Here is a 23499-nt window from a genome sequence, read left to right on the forward strand (position 1 = left end):
GCTTCTAGGGCTTGAACCTCATGCTGGCATTTTTAGCCTAGTGAGCAACCTGGGAGGGGGTTCCTCACACAGTTGCAGCCTTGCAAGCCAGGCAAAGGGAGCTGTCCAGAAGGAGGAGGTCCTGATGCTAAGCAGTGGGGAAGCTTTCCAGAAGGCTTCTAGGCTAGGAGCAGGTCTGCCTTGGAGGCTCTTGCGTCACCAGTTTCCAGTCCGCAACTGGAAGTTTAAGCCAAGGATGGAGAAGCTGTGGTCCTCCAGATGTTGCTCAACTACAGATCTTATGAGCCCAGCATGGCCAATAGTCAAGAATCATGGGGATTCTAGCCCAACAACATTTAGGTGGCCACAGGTCCCTTGCCCTGGTGCTGAAGTACTTGGCCTGGCTATGCCCACCCTTCCACATGCACCATAAGAACATAGGAATACCCTGCTGGATCACAGGTTGCAGCCTCTGATAGCTCTACCCTCCAGTCCTCTTTTAAAGCCATCCAAAAGTTGGTGGCTATTGCTGCTTCCTGGTCTGTGTGACTTCCACCATTTAACTGTGCACTGCATGAAGAAGGACTTCCTTTCATCCATCTTGAACCTTCCAGTGTTCATGGTCCTGATCATGCTTATGGCCAGGCTTCTTTCTTCCAGATTTGTATGACTTGGAACACCTCCTGCAATCACTTGTACTGCCAAGAACAGTTATCAGTTCGCACAGGATGTAAGCCCGTTGCTCAGATGTGTGGCTCGTATCCACCAGCAGCCATTTGTCCAAGTTTGTGGCCCCAGTTTTATGGAACTTCCTTCCACTATAGGTCAGACAGCAACCCCCTCCCTGGCAAACATCTGGCATCTATTGAAAATGTTTCTTTTGATCCCACCAGGCATTTTAAACTGAATTCTGATATTATAGTTTAAACTGATTTTTATTATCATTGTTATAAAGCCACTTGTACGCCACTTAGCAACCATTGTTATTAAGCAGTATATTAATGGTTGGAATAAATAATATTTAAACAAAGTGCACCTGTGTGAGACAGAATGATGGCCTGAGTTTTAACCGGTCTCTGATCATGAACAGGTGCGTGTTTTGTTTGGATTTAGCACAATTTGAGTTTCATAGTTTTGCTGAGCATTTTGATTGGCATTTAATGTTCCAGTGCGATAGGATCACAACACCACCACCCAGTATCTCTCTCACCCACCCCACCCCACCCCCGTTTCAGCACAACTGTGGTTTGGTAACGCAGCAATTTTCTACACTGCTTCAAAGCTAAAGCAGGCTGTAACTCTATGACCGACAATCTGCTTTTACCATACCTTCCACTTTGAAAGGGTGCAATGGGTCAGGAAAGAAAAGGAGACAAAAAGTCATCAGAGGGAATGTCAGACATCACAAAAGAACTGATAGCTGGGTTGACAAGGTCTAAGAGAATTTTTAAAGCCCCCACTTCCAGTACAGCACAGATCTAAAAAGTTTGTCCTCCAAGGAAACACTCAGGAGAACCAAGAGGCAAAACTTTTCCTGGACTGTTATCACTGCACCTTTGAATAGCCCCCCCCCCAACAAAAAAACAAAGAAATCCACCACATAGGAAAAACAGCATGTCAAGGAACCTTTTTTAAAATATCTGTGGCGAAGTATTGTTTTTCTTCTGAAAAATGCAAACATTCAAACAGGCAGTTGTTAACCTGCAACCTTTAGCAGTCCAGGAAATGCTTTTCTTTGTTATTCTGCTGAATAGATAAAGGTAAAAACAAGAGGAATGTAGAAATAAGAAGGTGAGGGTAAGAGATAGCAAATCTGGAAGAAAAAAACCAAGAGTAAAAGTACTACCAAAATCCCATCATTTTCTCCAATGCTGCCTGCTTCAAAAATGGTATTTGATGATTTTTTTTTAAAAAACCCACATACCTGCCTGTTTAAGATCAGAATTAAAGTTATCTCCTATTAGCTCAAGCTCCACAAAGCAGGGAAATTGGAAGTTTAACAGGCCTGCCCAGTTACCAGCAATGGAAGCTGGGGAACACCACCAATTCTGCTGGCTCACAACTTAACCTCCATGCTCCTGCCCACACTTTTCTCCTTGGTCTTTCAGGCCCAAATCTATATAGCAAGCATAGGCAAACTCCAAATGTTTTGGGACTACAACTCCCATCATCCCTGACCACTGGTCCTGTTAGCTAGGGATGATGGGTGTTGTAGTCCCAAAACACCCGGAGGGCCAAGTTTGCCTATGCCTGCTATATGGGGAAGATGGGGAGCCTGGGACCGTCAAAGATTCCCCACAATTGTCCTGGTTCTGTACTGCTTTTTGAAGCATCAGAGGCTTACCGTATTGCTAGATCCTCCTGCTAAGATCATAACGCCTAAACACATGCAGGCTCTTTTCTGCCTGCCACAGTGTATTCCCGTCAAGCACATGCCATATGTTTTACCAGGCCCATGATCAAACCACTACACCACATTGCCTCTTTACTTTGGATAGGAGCACAGCGGTGGCACAGTGCAAAGTGGGCAGGTAGTATGGGCTAGTGGCTTGAGTGTTTGACTGGCTATGTGGTTCACAGGGATATATTGCCACAGTAAATCTCTTTCACCGTGATCTACAGCAGTAGATCAACATGAGAAAAAACTCTGGAAGAGAACACCACTTTCCTCCTAGCAAATCTTCTGGAGGGGGAGGCTCTGTGTGTGTGTGTGTGTGTGTGTGTGTGTGTGGTGTGTTAAGTCTGGGGTGGTGTGTCTGCGAAGAGGGTTCTTGTGGGGTACGATGTGTGGTGTGTTTCAGTAAGGCATGCAATTTATCCCTGTGGATAGCTCAGTCAGTAGAGAATGAGACTCTTGATCCCAGGGTCATGGGTTTGAGCAATAGTTTCCCTACATTGCAGGGGTTGGACTAGATGACCCTCATGGTCCCTTCCAACTCTACAGTGCTATCATTTTAGGGGGTGAAGAACACCCCACCATAAAAGGGTGGGGTGTTCTTCACAGCTAACAAAGCACCCAACCCACCCCAATTCCTGCAGAAACACCTTTACTCAGCTCGGTTTTAACACTGGTAAATGTTATTCACTAGATCAGTCCCAACTCCACTCTGCACCAACTTTTGCATTAAGGGCCCCCTTCTGCATTGCAATACTTACGTCTCCATTCATCAGTTTACAGTCATCTTCCATCTCATCGGCGCTGTCCTCATCAGACACTTCTCCTTCCTCTACATCTTCGCTAATGTTAGCTGGAAGTTTCTTCCCCTGGGAGGCAAAAGCATAATTAAGCTGCACAAACTAGAAATAAGAATCAATACAAAGTACTGTATTGATGGCATCTTAGCCAAGTGAGCATTAAAAAAAAAAAATCACAGAAAGATACATGCACAGATTCATTTCTTGCATTTTTATTCCATTTAAGGAGCTCAGGGTAGTACATTCACGGTAGTCCATCTCCCTTATTTCATCTTCACAACAACCCTGTCAAGTAGGCATAACCACTGTTTGGGCAGAACATACCGTATTTTTCATCCCATAGAGTGCACCGGCCCATAGGATGCACCTAGTTTTTTGGGGGGGGGAATAAAGGGGGGGAAATTTCCTTTATTTCCCCCCCAAAACCAGGTTGGGGAATCCAAACCAGGTCAGGGAACAGCGGAACAGCGGGAAGGAGCGCTGCGGGAGTTCCCGCGGGCTCGCAAGGCTTGCGGACACCTGCGCGAAGCACGGGGCGCCCTCCAGAGGGCGCCCCGTGCTTTGGGCTGCAGGCTGCTGCCTGCAAGCCTTGTGAGCCCGCGGGAACTCCCGCCGGGCTTGCAAGGCTTGTGGATAGCTTCCTGAAGCCTGCATTTGCCCCATAGGACGCACACACATTTCCCCTTCATTTTTGGAGGGGAAAAGGTGCATCCTATAGGGCGAAAAATACGGTAATTTATAGCTGCCCCATTTGGGCACCAAAAGAACAACATCTTCTAATGATGTTTGTGTCATTTTGAAGAGCCAAAACTTCGACCGAGTCCCAGGTTGCTCTGATACCAATGCCTCAAAATGGAGGAGTCCAAAGCAGGCAGGTAATATATATTTATTGACTGAATCTTCACAGCCACCAAATCCTTTAAAAAAGGGCTGAATGACCTAAGGTGCTGGGTTATCCATTATGAGTGAAGAATCATCCCAGGTACTTATCAGAAGCTCCATCTAAATGAATCGCTTCAAAGATGGGAGAATTTCTTCAAGAGAGTTGCCATTGATCTCTTGCACTTGAAAATTCAATCGTCTATAAATGGCCACCGCCAGGAGCAGACTGGATGAAAATGCTTGGTGAAAGTTAACTGAACAATGTCAAGCTCTGTGTGGTACACACAGGGAAGGTAGAGAGCACAGGTGCAAAATCTTGATGACCTTGAGGCTCCACCTCCCAACCAGCCCCAAGCAGCATGGTCAGTGGACTGAGATGACACACACGTTTCAGTCCAGCAATATCTGGTGGGCCACATGTCCCACAGTCCTGTCCCTATCAGCCAAAGTGGCTGTGTTCTGCCTCCACTGCCATAGGCAGCAAGCCTCTGAGTATATCCGTGCCTGGGAATCACAGGAAGGGAGAGTGCTGATGCACTCAGCTGCTACTTGCTGGCTTTCCATAGGCACCTGACTGGCCACTATAGGGACAGATGCTGCACTAGATGGGCCATTGGCCTGATCCAGCAGCATATTCTTATGTCCTTATGATGAAAAGCCATTCCCAGTAAGGTAAAGGTAAAGGACCCCTGGATGGTTAAGTCCTGTTGAAGGTGACTATGGGGTTGCGGCACTCATCTCACTTTCAGGCCAAGGGGGCCAGCATTTATCCACAGACAGCTTTCCGGGTCATGGGGCCAGCATGACTAAACCACTTCTGGAGCAATGGAACACCATGATGGAAGCCAGAGTGCACAGAAATGCCATTTACCTTCCTGCTGAAGCGGTACCTGTTTATCTACTTGCACTGGCATGCTTTCGAACTGCTTGGTTGGCAGGAGCTGGGACAGAGCAACAGGAACTCACCCCGTCGCAGGGATTTGAACTGCCGACCTTCCGATCGGCAAGCCCAAGAGGTTCAGTGGTTTAAACCACAGCGCCACCCACGTCCTCACAGTAAGAGTATGCACTGACCACAAGATTCATTTTAGACCTCAATTCAGCACTAAGGGAAACAGTCTGATTCTGTCTTGGGAGGCTGACCAATTTGATCCAGGTCCAAATCTCAGTTAAAAGAAACTAAGTTGTGTGCCTCCCCGTTCACCATGGGGTGATGGTGTTATTACGGAGGGTTATATTATTATTGTTATTGTTATTGTTATTGTTATTGTTATTGTTATTGTTATTGTTATTGTTATTGTTATTACTACTGCTGCTTAAAAAAAAAAAGCTCCAAGTTTTCTTATAACAGCTATAAGTTTGAAGCAAGCTTGTTTTCTCCTGCTCTGGAGCGTAGCACTCAAACCAGTGGCTTCGAGTTACAAGAAAGGAGATTCTGACTAAACATCAGAAAAAACTTTCTGATAGTAAGAGCTGCTCAACAGTGGAAAATTCTTCCTTGGGAGGTTGTGGACTCTCCTCCTTTCTTGGAGGCTTTTAAGCAGAGGGTGGGTGGCCATCGGTCACGGATACTTTACCTGAGATTCCTGCATTGCAGAGGGTTTAGCTGGATGACCCTTGAGGTCCCTTTCCAACACTACAATTCTATTATTCCTTTTGGCACAGTTGGATAACATCTTAAGTCATAATAGCCTCTCACAGTGGATAAAGGTAAAGGGACCCCTGACTATTAGGTCCAGTCGTGGCTGACTCTGGGGTTGCGATGCTCATCTCGCTTTATTGGCTGAGGGAGCTGGTGTACAGCTTCTGGGTCATGTGGCGAGCATGACTAAGCCACTTCTGGCACGGAAATGCCGTTTACCTTCCCACCGGAGCGGTACCTATTTATCTACTTGCACTTTGACGTGCTTTCGAACTGCTAGGTTGGCAGGAGCAGGGACCGAGCAACGGGAGCTCACTCCGTCGCAGGGATTCGAAATGCCAACCTTCTGATTGGCAAGTTCTAGGCTCTGTGGTTTAACCCACAGCGCCACCTGTGGATAAAGCCCAACAAATGGCAGACAAACAGCTCCATCAGGTTTGGGGCCAATGCTTTTTTTTTTAAGACTCCAGGGCTGTAACCAGCAATGCTGACCCTCTGTTGCTGGCCGAATTTTTTTATATGGGGGTGGGAATGTTCAATGGGAGGAGCTTCTATAATGTCTGTCAGCAGCTGATTTTATGGTTGAGTGCCTGTTAAAAAAAGGTTTTGCCTGAAATTTAACCTGTGCTGTGAAAGATTCAGGTTGATTCGAATGCTCCATTTATTTTTTTTACTTTGGAAAAAAATAGATAACCATGACTAACAGGGCACAGTTAAGGCTATATAAAAAAGAGAAATTCTCCTCTGTTAGCATGACAGTGTCACTATGTGCTCAGAATGTCAGAGGGCTTATTAGCCTCTTATGCATGTATCTTGGGGCAACAATATGAATTCCATGTGCATACCCACACTCTCCAAACCAAGGCTCTGCTAAGGCACAGTTCTCAAGATTTTATTTTGCAGGGAGGAGTCACGACAGCTAGAACTTGCGTAAAACTGATGTTGGCAGCAGAGTAGATGTGAAAAAGACCTACGTCTGTACAGTGGTGCCCCGCAAGACGAATGCCTCGCAAGACGAAAAACCCGCTAGACGAAAGGGTTTTCCGTTTTTCGAGGCGCTTCGCAAGACGAATTTCCCTATGGGCTTGCTTCGCAAGATGAAAACGTCTTGCCAGTTTTTTCCCTTTCCCCCCCTTTTTCTAAGCCGCTAAGCCGCTAATAGCGCTAATCCGCTAAGCCGCTAATAGGGATACTTCGCAAGACGAAAAAACCGCTAGACAAAGAGACTCGCGGAACGGATTATTTTCGTCTTGCGAGGCACCACTGTACTTTGAGTCTTTGTTTCATACCTACCTTAAAGGCCACAGCCTTCTATTTCAGGGCTAGCTTCTTCCAGGTAACATCACAGCTCATATCCATCTCAAACAGCCCTCCCACAGTGATGCAAAGCATATAGTGTTTGATAGTTTAGAGATCTTTTGTTTTGCTTCTGCTCTGCATCTAAAAATGTCTTTGGCATTTGTGATGGGTTATTTGTTTTACAAATTTATAAACGGCTTCACAGCCAACGTGGTGTACAAGGAGATGAAATAGAAATATTACAACCTCCCCCAAAGGAATGAAAAAACAATCCTACAAACTAAAAACAATTCCTAGGAATGCACAGTTAATATTTCACAAATGACTGGGTCACAAAATGTGAGGGGGGGGGAATCAATGATTGCCCAAACATCAGGATGCTGAGCACCAAATTTCAGCTTGTAATTGATTCCAGAGGGCTGGAGTTACGAGACTTAAAAGCCCACTTTCAAGTATAGGCTAAGTGCACCTCTGGGGCATGTGGTATGCTCAGGAAAACAATTGCTAGACACACAGATATGGGGTGAGGTGATCCCATAGGTAACCTCGACTTAAGTTGCTTAGGGCTTTAAATGCTAAAAGCAAAACCCTTGAACTGCACCCAACAGGATAGTGTTAGCTAGAGCAGCTCTCTCAATGGAGGTGCTATGTGATATCAATGGGACGTCCTTGTCAGCAACCTGGCTGCTACATTCTGCAGCCCTAAGTAAAATTTTAAACAACCTCTTTCTTATTAGTATGTCATACACCCCCCCCAAAAAAAGCCCCAGTACCTTTGGATAACACTGAATGCCATCTTCATTTGCAAGCTCTTGCCCAGATACTATAATTTAATTTAGCTTGTAAACTTACTATAGTAAGCCTGAAGAGACTATGAGACTTATCATTATATCGAAGAGCTTTGGTGCAGAGTGGGTGGGGAATCAGCTGAGATTTATGGGATTCATGGGATGGCCAAATTGGTGCTACTGTTGAGAAGATTCCAGTTGAGTCCTAGTTACAGTAGACTAGTGTTCCCCAAGCGGGATGCGGGTGGCGCTGTGGGTAAAACCTCAGCGCCTAGGACTTGCCGATCGCATGGTCTGCGGTTCGAATCCCCGCAGCGGGGTGCGCTCCCATTGCTCGGTCCCAGCGCCTGCCAACCTAGCAGTTCGAAAGCACCCCCGGGTGCAAGTAGATAAATAGGGACCGCTTGCTAGCGGGAAGGTAAACAGCGTTTCCGTGTGCTGCTCTGCTGCTGGTTCGCCGGAGCAGCTTCGTCACACTGGCCACGTGACCCGGAAGTGTCTGCGAACAGCGCTGGCTCCCGGCCTCTAGAGTGAGATGAGCACACAACCCTAGAGTCTGTCAAGACTGGCCCGTACGGGCAGGGGTACCTTTACCTTTACCTTTAGTGTTCCCCAAACCAGGAATGTTTTGGACTACAATTCCCATCACCCCAACTATTGGTGATGCTGGCTGGCTCTGGTGGGAGATCTGGGGGGCACCGGGTTTGGGACAGCAGCCGGAGACACCCTTCTGCCCAAAATAGTAAGGAGCTGCAGGAGTGCCTAGACTATCTCAAGCTTCACAAAACACACAACTGAATTCACCTCTGCAATGAGGCTGCATTTTAATGTTGTATTTTAATCTTGTTTTTAAGTTGTATTTTAATCAATTGTTTTTATACCTGGTGTTAGCCGCCCTGAGCCCAGTCTTGGCTGGGGAGGGCGGGGTATAAATAAAAACTATTATTATTATTATTATTATTATTATTATTATTATTATTATTATCATTACTATTATTACTACTATTATTATCAATGGACCAAGTCAACATAGCTGCAAAACCAAATTGGCCCCCATTCTCAGGCACTGGGAACATTTGAGCCAACATTTAGGCTGGCCAATAGGGGAAGCTTTTTCCATTTGATATATTAACAGACTGCCTCCTAAACCCCACCACCACCACCCCCCAAAAATGCAGAGGGTACTTCACTTGCTGCCCTCAAATGTCTATCAAAATGTCAGGCAGCTTGCAAAGAGATTTAAACAATAACACCAACAACCTTTGCCACCACTCCAGGGGATATTCCATTCAACAACTTCACCAGCTAGCCGTAACAAAAGGATGGAGGCAATGAGGACTGCTTGGCCGGCACGTAGGAGAGTAACGAGAGGGGAAGCTACAACGGCAGCACTTCGACTGGCTCTCCTGAGGCTAACTTCACAAGCTTCATGCTACATGCCATTAGAGTTTGATTGATGTTAGGAGGATTCCGGAGAGACACTGGCAGTTCAGGCACAGTCATCCATGGTTATTCATTTAGACATGCACAAACCTTCGCTGGGTCTACGCTGGCTGCGGCCACAGCAAGGAGGAGTGGCTGAGGCACACACTGTGAATCTTAAAATTCGGAATAGTCTCGGGCTGGAAGATGGATTTCACACACAGACAATGGAACAAATCTAAGCGAAAAGTGTGTCTCTGTGTATATACATATAGTAATAGTCCCATAGCCAGTGTTGCTTAAGAATTCTAAGAAACCAAAAAAATCAGTGCAGTTTTGAAAGGTTCAACCCACCACCTTGATTCAAAACGGTTTGTAGTTGTATCCAAACCTGCTCCTAGGTCCCAGGAACCATCATGCAAAATATGGTTATTTTATCTTAATATAGTGTATAGCTGACAGACAAACCAACAGCTTCCCAAAATGTATAGCAGACATCTTACCTTGACCAATATTTTCCCTTTCAGACTTTCTGGAGATGGCAGCTTTGTGGGATCTTCATTGCTCACGGAAGACAGGTCCAGTTTGTCCCCCAGGATTTCAATAAGATACTGGGCCATCTTCTTCTGCTGCCCCACGCTGCAGTGGTTCTCAATTGACAAAATGACAGGGTACCTTTGGAGGAGGAGAGCAAACCCACACAAGGAGAAAATGGTTCAGTTGCGTAGCCAAAGTTGTTTTTTTCTGTAATCACTTGCTATTCTGCAGATGCACAGCCACATTTCTGGTTCCAGCCCCAAAATGCCAAACACAAGAGAGTTCTTGGTTTGCACCCATGAGGATACCAACAATGGTGGTCACTAAGTCTAGGGAAAGCCAATGCGCTAGCTTCTGGATGTTGTTGGGTTACAACTCCCATCCATCCCACACAGCTATAGCCAGTGGTCAGGGATGATGCGAGTTGGAAGTCAAACAGCACCCAGAGAGCACAGTGTTGACTATCCCTGGCTTAGTAGGTCAGAATGTCATGTTTTCTTTTATATAAAAGCCACTTCCAAGCTTCTGTTCAATGACAAGGTTTCAAATACCTATTGGTTGGCCACTGTGGGAACGGGATGCTGGACCAGATGGTGCCATTGGTAAGATTTAACAGGAATTTTCTTGTGTTGTTTGGTCATTTCCTGCTTTTGAGGGAGGAGACATGGATGTAGAGTAAAATCCAGTATGATTGAGAGAAGGCAGTGTGCCTGGGCACAGAACAGAGACACACATACTGCCTCTACCCAAAACTGGGTCCCAACCAGTGGAGGCTGGTACGTTAGGAAGAATGGGGCATTGCTCCACCAAACTGTCTGCCTCCATACCTATAAGCAGTCCAGGGGGTGGCACTGCCTGTTAGCTTCCTCCTCTACAGTCTCGGTGTTGCTTCTTATGGAACTCAGCAGGGAGGAGGAATTGACTGTGGCGCCACCTACTGCTGGGCTCCTTGCCTTCCAACCTACCAGTGCGAATGGCCAAGCTGGATAAAAGGCAGTGGCCAAGCTGGATAAAAGGCAAACGGAAGCCTCCTCTGTGCAGTGTACCCTAGCAGTCATCTCGCTGGGTACCCATCTTACCTCCTATGAGTTAAAAGAGTCAGTACTACTGGATAATGGATCATATAAACAAAGCAAGCAACAGGTTCCTTTTACTTCCAGTGCCCATCATTATCTCAAAACCTGAGCCAGTTTATTATATGCAGCTTGTTGGCAGGCTCTGAGACCACCCTGAATATCCCTTAATTATCACGTTTATGATAGCGGCAAGCCTTGTGGCTTGTCCTCCTCCACTCTCCTGTTTTGCTTAAATGTAAAAAAAAAAAGTCAAAAAATGCTCTTGCAAATAAAGGACTCTCAGAGTATTCAGAGGCGATAAAAACCTGAGATAGCATCTCATAAATAAGACTGTGGCTGGGGAAAGAGCTGAAAATACTGCCCAATTTATTCCCTGCACAGGCATCCAGGCTGCTTATGATCAGCCACCAGGCTACTTAAACAGAAAAGGAACAGAAGGACCTGCTTGAATTTAGCACACTCTGTGACTGTTTTCTGCTCACCACTTTCTTCATAAATGTGCACTTGGGTTGTTTTGCTCACTTGAGCTGAATGCATGCATTGTTATTTGCACTACTGTCCTAAGAATTGTCTATTAGGGCTGAAGGCAGTGGTAAGGGCCAAGTGAAAATGTCCTGTTCCCCACCCCTTGCTATTTCACTGTCCCATTCACATACCCTCCCAGCAACATTTTCCCAATGGAAATAGGGACGTCCCATTCCATAATGATAATTTCACTATTTATGCCTCACACATCTTATTGGGTGGCCCCAGCCACTCTGGGCAGCTTCCAACATATATAAAAAACACCATTAAACATTAAACATTTAAAAAAAAACACAAAAAACTTCCCTATACAGCGGTACCTCAGGTTAAGTACTTAATTCGTTCCAGAGGTCCATACTTAACCTGAAACTGTTCTTAACCTGAAGCACCACTTTAGCTAATGGGGCCTCCTGCTGCTGCTGTGCCATCGGAGCACAATTTCTATTCTCATCCTGAAGCAAAGTTCTTAACCTGAAGCACTATTTCTGAGTTAGCGGAGTTTGTAACCTGAAGCGTATGTAACCTGAAGCGTATGTAACCCGAGGTACCACTGTACAGGATTGCCTTGAGACAGCTCAGGGGTCAGATAACTCCATACCCTCCAACATTTCTCCTGTGAAAATAGGGACATTCTAAGGAAAAGCAGGACATTCCGGGATCAAATCAGAAACTTGGACGGCTTCTCTAAATCAGGAATGTCCCTGGAAAATAGGGACGCTTTGAGGGTTTGCATTCAAAGGTGACAAAATGAGATTCTAGCCGCATGGCCAGTAGAAAGGGCAGCTCTATCCCTGCTGCTGGCAAAGTTTCTCACATTCCCTGTGAGAAGCAGCTAGCAGATGCCATTTTGTTTTCCCAGACTGCCCACAGACATAGGGTTGTATCCAACCAAGTCTCAATGGGCCAGATAACTAGTCTAGTTCATTAAATTCAATGTTCATTAGTCATGTTCATTAACTTTGATTAGAACTAGTGCTGGATACAACTCATTGTGAGGACAAAATGGCCGCTCCCAGTGCAGGCAGCTCCCCAGAGTGCCCTGGAAAAACACTGACCTCAGCATTCGGGGGGGGGGGCAGATAGCAGTGGTTAGCCTCTGACTACCACTGTTGCTAAACAGGCAGCAGCAACCAAAAAGAGGGGAGGGCAAAAAATTATCTCCACCACCAGCATTCTGAACTTTTAAGATAATTTCTTTCACCTCCTGTAGATTTCAGCCAGAAGTAAAAAACCTTCAGACTTTCAGCTTGACCCTAGTGGGTACTGTGTATGTGCTAAACATTTTCGCATTTCCAAGCCAAGAAATACCCTGAACTTCACATTAGGTATAAATTATGCAAAGTGAGAGAAATTTCGGAAGTGCTTTTCTTTTGCATAATTGAGTCTGGTTTCACCAGTTATGGAGAGAAGCCCTGCTCCCTGAACTCAGCAAATTGTACTTGGGTCTTAGATTCCACCAGTTTACACCACCACACAGTGTGCCAAGGGCATTTTCAGAAAAGAAAATTGACAGATTTGCCTGTCCCTAGCCCACAGATAATAGTTTGAGAACCTCCAAGAAAGAATGGGATGTAAACAACTAAGTTCTACTCGGAATAGATCCACGGACATTAATGGACCTGAGTTAGTCATCTCCATTAATTCCAAAGGGTCTGCTCTGAGTAGGACTAAGCAATGGCTACAACCCAGGGTTGGGGGGGCAAGGGGGTTGACTGTTCAACCTGAGAATTCTGCTCGTGTTTATATTTAGAAATATAAGCCACAAACACACAGAGAGAAAGCCACAGTCTCCCGCCAGGGAAGATTCATTAACCGGGTCTAACAGCGCTGGCACCACACTGTAAAGGACAGACTTTACAAGCCAATCAATCAATCTCCTGGCTCTCTTTGGGGTTTCAGTATCTATTTTTGGATTCTCTGAGCTTAGGCACTGAAAGCGCTCCATATGGCTTGGAGCTCATCATACGGCTTTGAGAGGAAAAGTGGATTCAAGGTGAGACGATGGAATGATGTAAAGGCAATTCCACACCAGTTGCCCAGCGCAGCCCATTACTGGTTATCATCTCCACTAAATCGGCCGTGCCTGACTAAGCCTGCTACGTCCACACTGCGTGCTATGCACAAGGTAACAAAAATAAATAGAGGTAGGGTTTTTTGGCCAAAAGCCATGGGGCTCGGTACCTGCCCCAGCTCAGTTTACCCTCTTTGCTGAATCTTAGGCCACAATCACATCATGATGCATGTAAAGCACTAAGAAGATGCCACTTTAAACAGTCATGGCTTCTCCCCTCCCCCCCCAAAAAAGAAAATAAAGAATTCTGGGCGCTGTTGTTTGTTAAGGGTGCTGAGTGATGTCAGGAGACCTCCTATATCCTTCATGGAGCTACAATTCTCAGAGTGGTTTAACTGTCAACACCTCTTCACAGGGAACGTACCCTGGGGCTGTGCACATTAGTAACTTGGAACACAGCTAGGTCATTCATTTTTCTCAATTTCGATTGAAGCTGGTTTGGGGGTGGGGGAATTCAACAAAATACAGCATTTCATAAGAAAACAATAGGATAGATATGGGTTGCAGCTAAGCCATATGTCCATCACTTTCAAAACCAGAGATGGGTGGGCACTGGGTGCAGAATTAACAGGAGTGTGTACACAGGGTAAGTGAGACAGATGCCTGTTCGGACATCCACTGAGAAGGTACAGTGGGAGGAACCGAGCTGTGTATGCTATCTTTGCAATCTTCCACTGATATCTGGCACCCTCAGCAAGAAATTGTGCACTTAGTGTGGCGGCAACGGTACCAGAGTTATTGAACTCTCTCCCTAGTGAAATCAAGTTGGTATAATCCACAGAGCTTCAGGCATCAACCAAAGACTTGTCATTTCACCAAGCCTTCTTCAGAAAATGATTTATAGTTTCTATAGCCTTCTTGGCAGATCAACCGTTTTTAACGTTTCTGTTTGTTTAATGTATTCTGCTTGAATTTTCTTGCTTCCAGACTGTCGCTACGGTTGAGTTGGGATACCAATCGCATGCAAGTATATTTGGGGGCCCACTATTATTAGACGATTGGGACAGCGCAACAAAGCCACTTCCCCCAAAAGATCAGACTTTTTGCATGGGGGAAAGTGAGGGGAAATGCTCTGGAAAGCATGAGAAAGCACATGTGTTGATGCAACATCAAATAACCTCCGCATAAACAAATCAGGGCAAATGCTCACTAAATAGCCAATGTTATGTAGTCTCCCTGCAAATAGATCACAATGGATGCTCAACAAACAGCTGTCTGCAACCACTCTTTTTATGCTCTTTTGTTTTAAACTGAAATTCTGTGCAATGCATAGGTATGTTTTATACATGTTTGTGCTATGGAAATTAGTAATAGTGTTAATAATTTTGCATTACCCTACACTCCTCTTCCTTGCTCCTTCCAGCTACAGCCTCAAACTTTTCACTGAACGCAACCACGACTTACTTCTGAGTCATATGCATTCAGGATTGCACTGACAGTATGCCTTCACTATGAAATTTAGACTTGTTTTGTAACAGTTCTGACTGCCACAGCCTCCCGTCTCCCAAAGAATTCGCACAGCACATTGTTAAAAACAGTATATACTTTAGATAGTTTGAAACAGCAAATTCATGGGGGATAAGGTTCTCAGTTGCAACTAGTCACAACACAGAATCTCCAGGTTCAGATGCAGTCTACCTCTGAATACCAGTTGATTTGGAGCGGGACAGCAGGAAGGTTCAGAAGTTCTGAACAGTCTGCTTGCAGGCTCCTTACTGGGTTAACCACTGTGGGGAACAGGACACTTAACTAGATAGGCAGTAGCATCTGGCCCAGCAGGGCAGCTGGGGCACTGCCCCATCAACCTTAGTGTCCTCACCCAGCCCCAGAGCGTGGCACTGCTTGTCTGCTTCCTCCTCCTCAGCCTCAGCGTTTTAAAACTCAGCAAGGAGGAAGATGGTGGCAAAACTAGAATGCCTGTCATTGGAAGAGGCTCCACCTACAGTTGGCCTCCTGCATTACATCCTAGGAGTCTCAACTGTAGATAAGGTTACAGACATATTTTCTTGTGTTCATAATTCTCAGGGCTTTTTTTTTTCCAGCTGGAACTCACCAGAGCTCAGTTCCAGCACCTCTCAGGTGGGCGCCATTGCCATTCTAAAAGAACGAGGGAGGCATTCATGGTGAGTTCTGGATCCTCTTTTTCTAGAAAAATAGCACTTCTAATTCTGTGCATTGTAGTCCGGTGAGGGTACTACAAATATTGCTAAGATATCCTGAGCCCTTCTGGCTTGCACAGTGAGAGGAGATGGAACTGCTGTCACAGCTTTAAGTTTGCAGAATCAAAGCACAGAAAGGGGGGGGGGGAGCACAGAAAGAGGAAAGTCACATAAAAGAGTTTCTCCACACACTCTTGGAAGCCACTGCAAAAGCACTGGCTGCAGGAACTTACCTTGACACAGAGACCCATTATTCTCAGACAAACAGGACATGTTAAAATAAAATAAAAAAATCTGGAAGGCATCCCTGCCCCACTTTCTCTCTCTGATTATCTGAGTGACTCTAGATTCAGAGGCAGCAAATCTCATCCCATCTGAGCAGGATGCATTTCTGCCATCTGGATAATGGCACTTTCGGACTTTCTGTCTCCTGCCTGACAAAATACCCTGTAGTTTGGAGGCCAAGCAGCTGGGTTGTCAGCTACCTGCTAATAAGCAGTCATGTTTTCAGTGGAGCTTGCCTGTCTCTGGTCCATTATGTCAAACAAGACACTGCTCCACCAATATCCCCCTGGCCTGCCTTCTTGCTTACAAACAGAGGGAGCTGAACTAAAACTCCCATCAACCCTGACCATTAGCCTTGCTGGCTAAGACTGATGGGAATTGTACCCCAGCAGAATTTGGGGTGCTGCATGTCCCCCATCCCCATGATCACATTAGGCCAAGCTTTCCTGAGACTTTGAAAAAAGAGCAAGGGGAACAGCGATAGGCTGATCTTGAAATTGGCTCCCCCTGTGCTTCTTGGAGTCCTTCCAAGAGTTAGCTAAGAAAGCTCGGGAAGACCAAGCCTAGGACTCAGCTACACAGCTGTAAATAAAACGTTTCAAATGTGTTGTAAAGTGCAATATACAAATGTGACAATAGATGGCGACAGTGAGCTATGCAAAATCCAATGTATTTTTCAAAACATATTAAAATAAAGCATCTTCACAGTGTTTTTTTTAAAATATGTGTGTAGATTCCACCCTAGAAGGCCCCTTCCCCTTTTGCATGCAAATTTAAGCTTGGGAAGATGAAGCCTGGGGAGATGCCAATAGCCCGTACAACATCCTCTTTTGTATGCCAATTTGCCCTTCAGGGGAGGGCTGGCTGATGACAACAAAGGCTTTTAGGCCTCACCTTTATGGCTCAGATCCACTGCTGCTGGTATTCACGGGAACAGTAATTTCTGGTGTCTCCCAACTTGATTTATTTAACTCAGAAGCTTTGGTAACTACAATTGCCATGCATTCCATGGGCTTTAAGGATAATGGCTATGCATTCAGGCTGTAAAGATAATGCCTACAGGAATCTAGTGTTGCCCAGCTAACCCTCTTCCAGCACTGGTTCCTTAAATCACAGGGATAATTCTACTAGAGAAAGTGGGCGGATGAGCAAGGAAAGTTAGATGAGGGGGGAGACTTTAATATGAAGACCTGGGGTGGTTGGGTAGACAGTGGGCTTGGCTCTTAATAAAACACAGAAACTCCAAACCAAATTTCCATACACCTGCATCTCCCAACACGGTAATCTGTCCTCTCCCAGAACCACCCCCCCTCATCACAACAAGATACAAATACAAAATAGATGAATCATTCCAGTGTACAATGATAATGGTTGATCTTCCCCTTGGTACACCCAATTCTTAAAATATAGCACCCACACGGATACCTACTCGCTCTTGACGAAGGCATATTTGTTTATGGTCTCAATCACGTCTTTAAAAAGGATCTTGGAGGTGAGGGTGTAGCCATGGTGGACGATAGGCTCACCGTCTGGTCCATCCCAGCAGTCAACTGCAAAGGGAAAGAACAAATACAGAAGGTTTAGATTTAAGGAGGGGGATTGTAATAAATCCATTAGCACGGTGAATGTTGTAATATCTGAATGTTGTAATATCTCTTAGACCAGCTATGATGGTAAGCTCCTAACTCAGGCATAGGCAAACTCCAGCCCTCCAGATGTTTGGGACTACAATTCCCATCATCCCTGACCACTGGTCCTGTTAGCTAGGGATCATGGGAATTGCAGTCCCAAACATCTGGAGGGCCAGAGTTTGCCTATGCCTGTCCTAACTGGTCATCTTTGTTCTTCTGAGGCTGCGATTTTCCATTTTTTAATATTTTGTACTTTCTTTAATGGTTGCTTGGCCATATTAAATATTTGACAGATTTCTCTCTGAAACTCTGGAGAGTTGCTGCCATCAGTGAAGGTAATACTGAGCTACACAGGCCAATAACATATTTAAAACAAAACAAAAAACCTGCTATGGTGGACGAACATCTCCTCTTGTAAGGATGATGATGGGTAGAAACAAGAATCTATGGAATACATAAATGATTCTGCAGTTGAGTTGTTGTTTTTTTAACAAAAGGGGGTGGGCAATGGGGTGTGGGCTTTTGGTCCTTACCTTCAACGCAACGACATCCAGACTGCAGAACCCAAGAGTACATGTCAACTCTGGACTGAGACATCAGCTGGTCCCCCATGAGGTAGGTGTTATGAGAGGAGGTGATGAAGTAGTGACTCAAAGGGCAAGTCATGTCCTGGTTGACTTGGTAGTGCTCTGGATTGAAGATATCCCCAGCCGGGCTGCGCATGTAGTTGGTGAACCCTATGGAAGGAAGGTCACATGGGCTGGATTAATGACGCAATTAACCTGCCAGTGGGGGATAATTGTTAGAGGGTTGGGTAAGGCCTAGGGAGGCCTGGGTCTAAATCCCCACTCACTATGCCAGTAGTGTTCCATGCAGGAAAATAAGTCAGCATTCCTAACCCTTTCTCTGGCTCACCCACAGTCATGCTGAAGAAATGTATTTTAATAATCAGTTGCATTTTAGGGGCAGCAGCACTGCAAGTAAGTCCCATCTTCAATAACACCACCATGGGGTAGGGAGCTATCCTTCCTTTCCAAGCAGAGTCTGGGTGAACCACCTGCTAGGGTTGTTGTAGCAGCAGATTCCCTGCACTGAACTATTTACTTCTGGGACTTCTAAACTGACCTTGGGACGCGGGTGGCACTGTGGGTTAAACCACAGAGCCTAGGACTTGCTGATCAGAAGGTCGGTGGTTCGAATCCCCATGACGGGGTGAGCACGTCAAAGTGCAAGTAGATAAATAGGTACTGCTCCAGTGGGAAGGTAAACGGCGTTTCTGGTTCACCAGAAGCGGTTTAGTCATGGTGGCCACATGACCCGGAAGCTGTACGCCGGCTCCCTCGGCCAATAAAGCGAGATGAGCACTGTAACCCCAGAGTCAGCCACGACTGGACTTAATGGTCAGGGGTCCCTTTACATTTACCTTTAAACTGACCTTTGTCAAAATAGATCCCAGGATGGTTTACAAACCTCAATCAATAAAACACAATTAAAATTATAGCCTAGATGATTCTTATTATTCTATGATTAGATGATACTCTTTTTAAAAAATCATGGAAGGTAAAATAATTTTTTCTCTGAGCAGCTCTGTCTGAAAATTAGCCGGCAATCTCAGAGATAATTTCTCTAGAAAACTGCTTGCTTTAGGTGGGGGGCGGGGGGGGGGATCAGACATTTAGGATCAACGCATTCCTTACAAGGTACTTTAAACTAATTTTGCACAAATGCACCACGCTCTGATTCTTATTATTATTTGAAGGGGGAACAGCCCAAATTAATTAAGGTGACATCCACAGGGCATCCATAAATTAATCTGAGAAGTGCTACCTTGGCCCCACAACCATGGATTGAAATTTGTGGGTGCCCAGCTCCTTCATGGACAATTTTGTGGGTGCTTGGGCACCCAGGGAGTTGGCACCTATGCTGAGCAGATTAATTTGGAGATACATTGGGAGGGGGGGTTTTCCCTCCCAAAGAGTTGAACAGTGCTAGGTTGAGAGATAACCCATATATTGGATATGCATGCATTCTGCTAGTAACTTAGCTAAAGCACACTTTGTTGGTACTGTTTCCCCAAACCTGAAAACCCTGTTTGATGAGAGCTAATGGCACAACAAGCAAATGTGCATATACACCATGGGAAGCAATGCCTCTCTCAATTTCCTTCTAACTCTTTGAGAAATGGTTGTGTCCCGTCCCCTCCAATCTAAGAATTAGTCTGCATGCTTTCCTGTAGGGACTGAATCTCCCCCATATTCCCCAAGGGAATTCATCCCAGATAGTACCTTATTCTAGACTGCAAAGGATGAAGCTCGTAAACAGTCCAAGAAATGGAGAAGCAGCACCATGGTCAGCTCACTGTGGAGCCAGTGAAAGCGATGATGGATGCCAAACACACAACAGGAGCAAGCTAGGATGTTGCTTCAGCAGTGGTCTAGAGCAGGCATCCCCAACCTTTGGCCCTCCAGATGTTTTGGTCTACCATTCCCATCATCCCTGACCACTGGTCCTGTTAGCTAGGGATCATGGGAGTTGTACACCAAAATATCTGGAGGACTGCAGGTCAGGGATGCCTGGTCTAGAGGCCCATGAGGGCTGAAGTAGGTTGGTGTTTCTGGCTCCACCCCCCTCTGAGGAAGACTCTTGGGACTTTTAAAGGGCCCATGCCATATTCCTCAAGTCCTGGCTATGGTGGGGCTGGAGAGTCTCTTGCTCGGTCTAGATGTGAAGGGATAGGAAAGTGGTGCCCCTTGAGCTGTCAAAAGTTCCAAGGAGGCATCTTCAGTATTGCAAGTTGCGAGGGCTAGTGCCACAGGTCATGCAGGTGAATGCATTGTTGGCCCACAAGGCTTCCCCACCCATAGAAGTGGTTCCCCTTCCTTTATCTTCAGATACCTCCTCTGACAGCATGAGCCTGTTTCCTAGGGTGATAACACCCCCCAAAATCCATTGCACTAACCACTGCATATTCATTTTCCTGTTTCGCTGCAGTTTTAAGACCTTGCAAGTTCCTTTCTTCAATCAGCAGGGAACTGGGGGTGGGGAATCAATCCTTTGTCCAAAGGGCTCCCACATTTTCCCACAGGAGTTTAGACCTGGCTCTGTCCCACACATGGAGGTTATTCTGCTAGGGCCAGGTGCGTCACAGGCAAAGTAACCAAAATGCTCTATATTAAGGGAAGATCAAGCATTCTGTTTAGAAAAATAATCTGTATGATCAAACACACCTTCTGCACATTCCCTGACATTTGAGCTAGCCAGGTCCATGGAGAATTAATTAAGCCGTGAAAGCCTGCCTCGAGAACTGAGCTGGGATAAGAAAGGCTACTTATGAGATGGAGGAAAGTAACTCAGGTCTGCTTTTAGCAACTGAAACTTTCCCTCGGCTCATTCAGCAACCTTTCAAACAAACAGTCCCACCTGGGGCGACAGATGCAGATTTCGGTCGAGCAAATCCCCTCCAGACCAGTTACACACGTTGAAAGCTCCCCACCCCCAGCCCCCAATGTGGTTTCTCAGACCCATGGGAAAACCAGGCTTAAGATTTTAAAAACCTTTCATTGGGTCCTCCTAACGATTTGCTGTTGGCTTTTCTCTTTCAGCTGGGTGATCTGCACCTTCTGTGTCTTACCCATTCTACTTGGTTTATATATTTTCTAATCTCCCCCAACAGCATTTTGCTGTTTTGACTTTGTGTCTGCTCTTGGGCTATGTGACAGCTTTGTCAATTTTTGTTGCTACAGACTTCCTAGCAACCGAGCTTGAAGAGCAAAGCTATTCAACTTGGATGTCTGAAGTTTGTGTGTGTGTGTACACGTGCCTGTCTTCAGGCATGTCACCAATACCAGTACATTGAGCTTATTTAGCAGCTGAGCTTTAGGTTTCATGGTTTCTGTTATCATTAAGGATATATGAGTCTCACTTAATCTCATCCTGAAATTTAAGAAGTTTTGTTTTTTAGCAGTCAAATCAAATGCTCAAAACAGGCACCGAATACTAAAACACTAGGAAAATCAAATTTATTGGTGTTCCTCTCTTCTCCCGGACAGTCTTTTCCTTGGGGAAGAAGGAAGGGGGCAACAAGCAGCAAACAGCTCCTCATGCAGATGAACCCTCCCATGTGTTTCCTTGACTCAAATGATTCCTTGACACATACAGAGTGTCTTTCCCTAGCCAGGGACCATACGGTTTATAGATCAAGATTCCTGGCAGGAATTGATGCTGTGTGCATCATATGCAGGCAAGACAATGCCTTGCAGGATGTCTCCTGTGTCAAAAAGAGCCTTCTGCTTTCTGTCACCCATTCCTCAAGGCAAGGCTTTCCCTTCTCTTGCTCCACCCTTAGCTAGGGATGTTGGAGGTATCCAATAAAAATGGAAAAAGGAAGCCGAAATCGCCACGGTTCACATGTTCATCTCTGATCACGAATAGAAATCAGTCAAGTACACACAATCGACATTTGTTCACACCATGGTTGCTGTTTCAGTCTGAAAACGATAGCTAATAAATGACCTTTAGTTTTTACATTGTTTTGATGTTTCCTTTACATTGAAAAGAATGTAGGTTATGTTCAGTTCGTAAACACAGGTCAGAATGGAAACCAGTGCCTTGTTATACACCCTTGCCCCTTGCCATAATCAGAATGGCCAACAATGATTAAGATAGCCACTTACACATCAACACCCAAAACAGCAAAAGAAAATGCCACTTTATATGAAATGTGCACCTGGTAATTTTTATAGAGAGGTTCAAATTTATAGAGAGGTTCAAATCACTGTAATTTAAATATAAATGCAATGCATCTCACCATGGTGCAGGAGACTACAACCAGCTGACATGGGTGCCTGATCAGTTGCTGTCCAAGGTGCTTAACTGTGGATGGGTCACTTAACACCCTCTCCTGCTCTTCCTTCTTAGGGTTCAAGGACTGGCCAGCCCTGGCCACCTTGCAACCCCTCTCAAAAAATATTTACTGTATAACATTAAACTAAATAATCAACAATATGTACTGCCTCATATACAGGTAGATCTGGCTCTGGGCAGATTAACACAACCTTGCTAAGCTTATAAAAGTTGTAACTTCACTTGCTCAATTATTAAACTCAGGTCAAGGTAGGGATACCAGAAAGGGGTATTGTGACGCTAGGAGAGAAACCATGAGGATTGTAGATGTACAAAAAATATATTGAAACGAAAACCTGTAAAAGGGCGCACACACACCAGGAAAATAAATAACAGCAACCTAATAAGCACTCTTGTGCATGCTCAGTAGCTATGGAATGTTCAGCGTTGGGAGGGGAAAGTGTTTATTTTACATATTTTGAGCATTTGTAATCCACTCTTCAGCTTAAAATGCTCCCAGAGCAAGCTTACATACAATCAGAACAAACCTGCAGGCTTACAGTCTTTTTTAAAACACACACACGCACACAGCACAAAAGGAACAAGGAGGGAAGAAGAAAACCAAAACTTTGGCACCAAGATGATAGAATGAACCTTCCTATCTCTCCCACTGAGGCAGCCCAATGGAGTGGCTGCCCCCCCCCCCCCCAGATGACAGTAGAAGGAGAAGACGTACGATGGGTCTGGCCAATGGAGGGAGCTCTGCTTCTCAGCTTTCCCACTGTAAATAAATTGAAAACTAGAGTGGGGTGCAGGGTTGGGAAGAGGGATACAGTGGTACCTCGGGTTACATATGCTTCAGGTTACATACGCTTCAGGTTACAGACTCCGCTAACCCAGAAATAGTTCCCCTGATCCTTTGGGCAAAGTCATGTGATTTTTAAACTCATTTTAAACGGTTGGTGGGCACACGCCCTGTATATCTATCGGTGTGGCAATATTATCAGACACCCCCAGAAGGAAGAAGGGGGGAATTTTTGGGCCAATTCAAGTTCCCTTGGCTTCCAGGCTGGGTGTGAAGGAGCAGGAAGGGATTGGCCAGCTTTGGACCCACAGCTTTCATTTATCATCCCCTTCTCTGACTTCTTCTCTGTATAAACAAGGCA

General features: G+C 45.4%; 1 protein-coding gene across 6 annotated transcripts in view; it reads right to left on the reverse strand.

The window, feature by feature from the left end:
* The window catches only part of PLCH2 (phospholipase C eta 2), a 310582-nt gene that overhangs the window by 62565 nt on the left and 224518 nt on the right, over positions 1 to 23499 (reverse strand). For all 6 annotated transcript variants that reach the window (XM_079986753.1, XM_079986749.1, XM_079986750.1 and 3 more), the window contains 4 exons: positions 18025 to 18228; positions 17290 to 17410; positions 9711 to 9882; positions 3136 to 3243 (listed from right to left, as the gene is read on the reverse strand). In XM_079986753.1, coding sequence (XP_079842879.1) covers positions 3136 to 3243; positions 9711 to 9882; positions 17290 to 17410; positions 18025 to 18228 — 605 coding nt within the window. The remainder of the gene's footprint in view (positions 1 to 3135; positions 3244 to 9710; positions 9883 to 17289; positions 17411 to 18024; positions 18229 to 23499) is intronic.

The sequence above is a fragment of the Podarcis cretensis genome (assembly GCF_951804945.1).
Source record: "Podarcis cretensis genome assembly, chromosome: 8".
Lineage (NCBI taxonomy): Eukaryota > Metazoa > Chordata > Lepidosauria > Squamata > Lacertidae > Podarcis > Podarcis cretensis.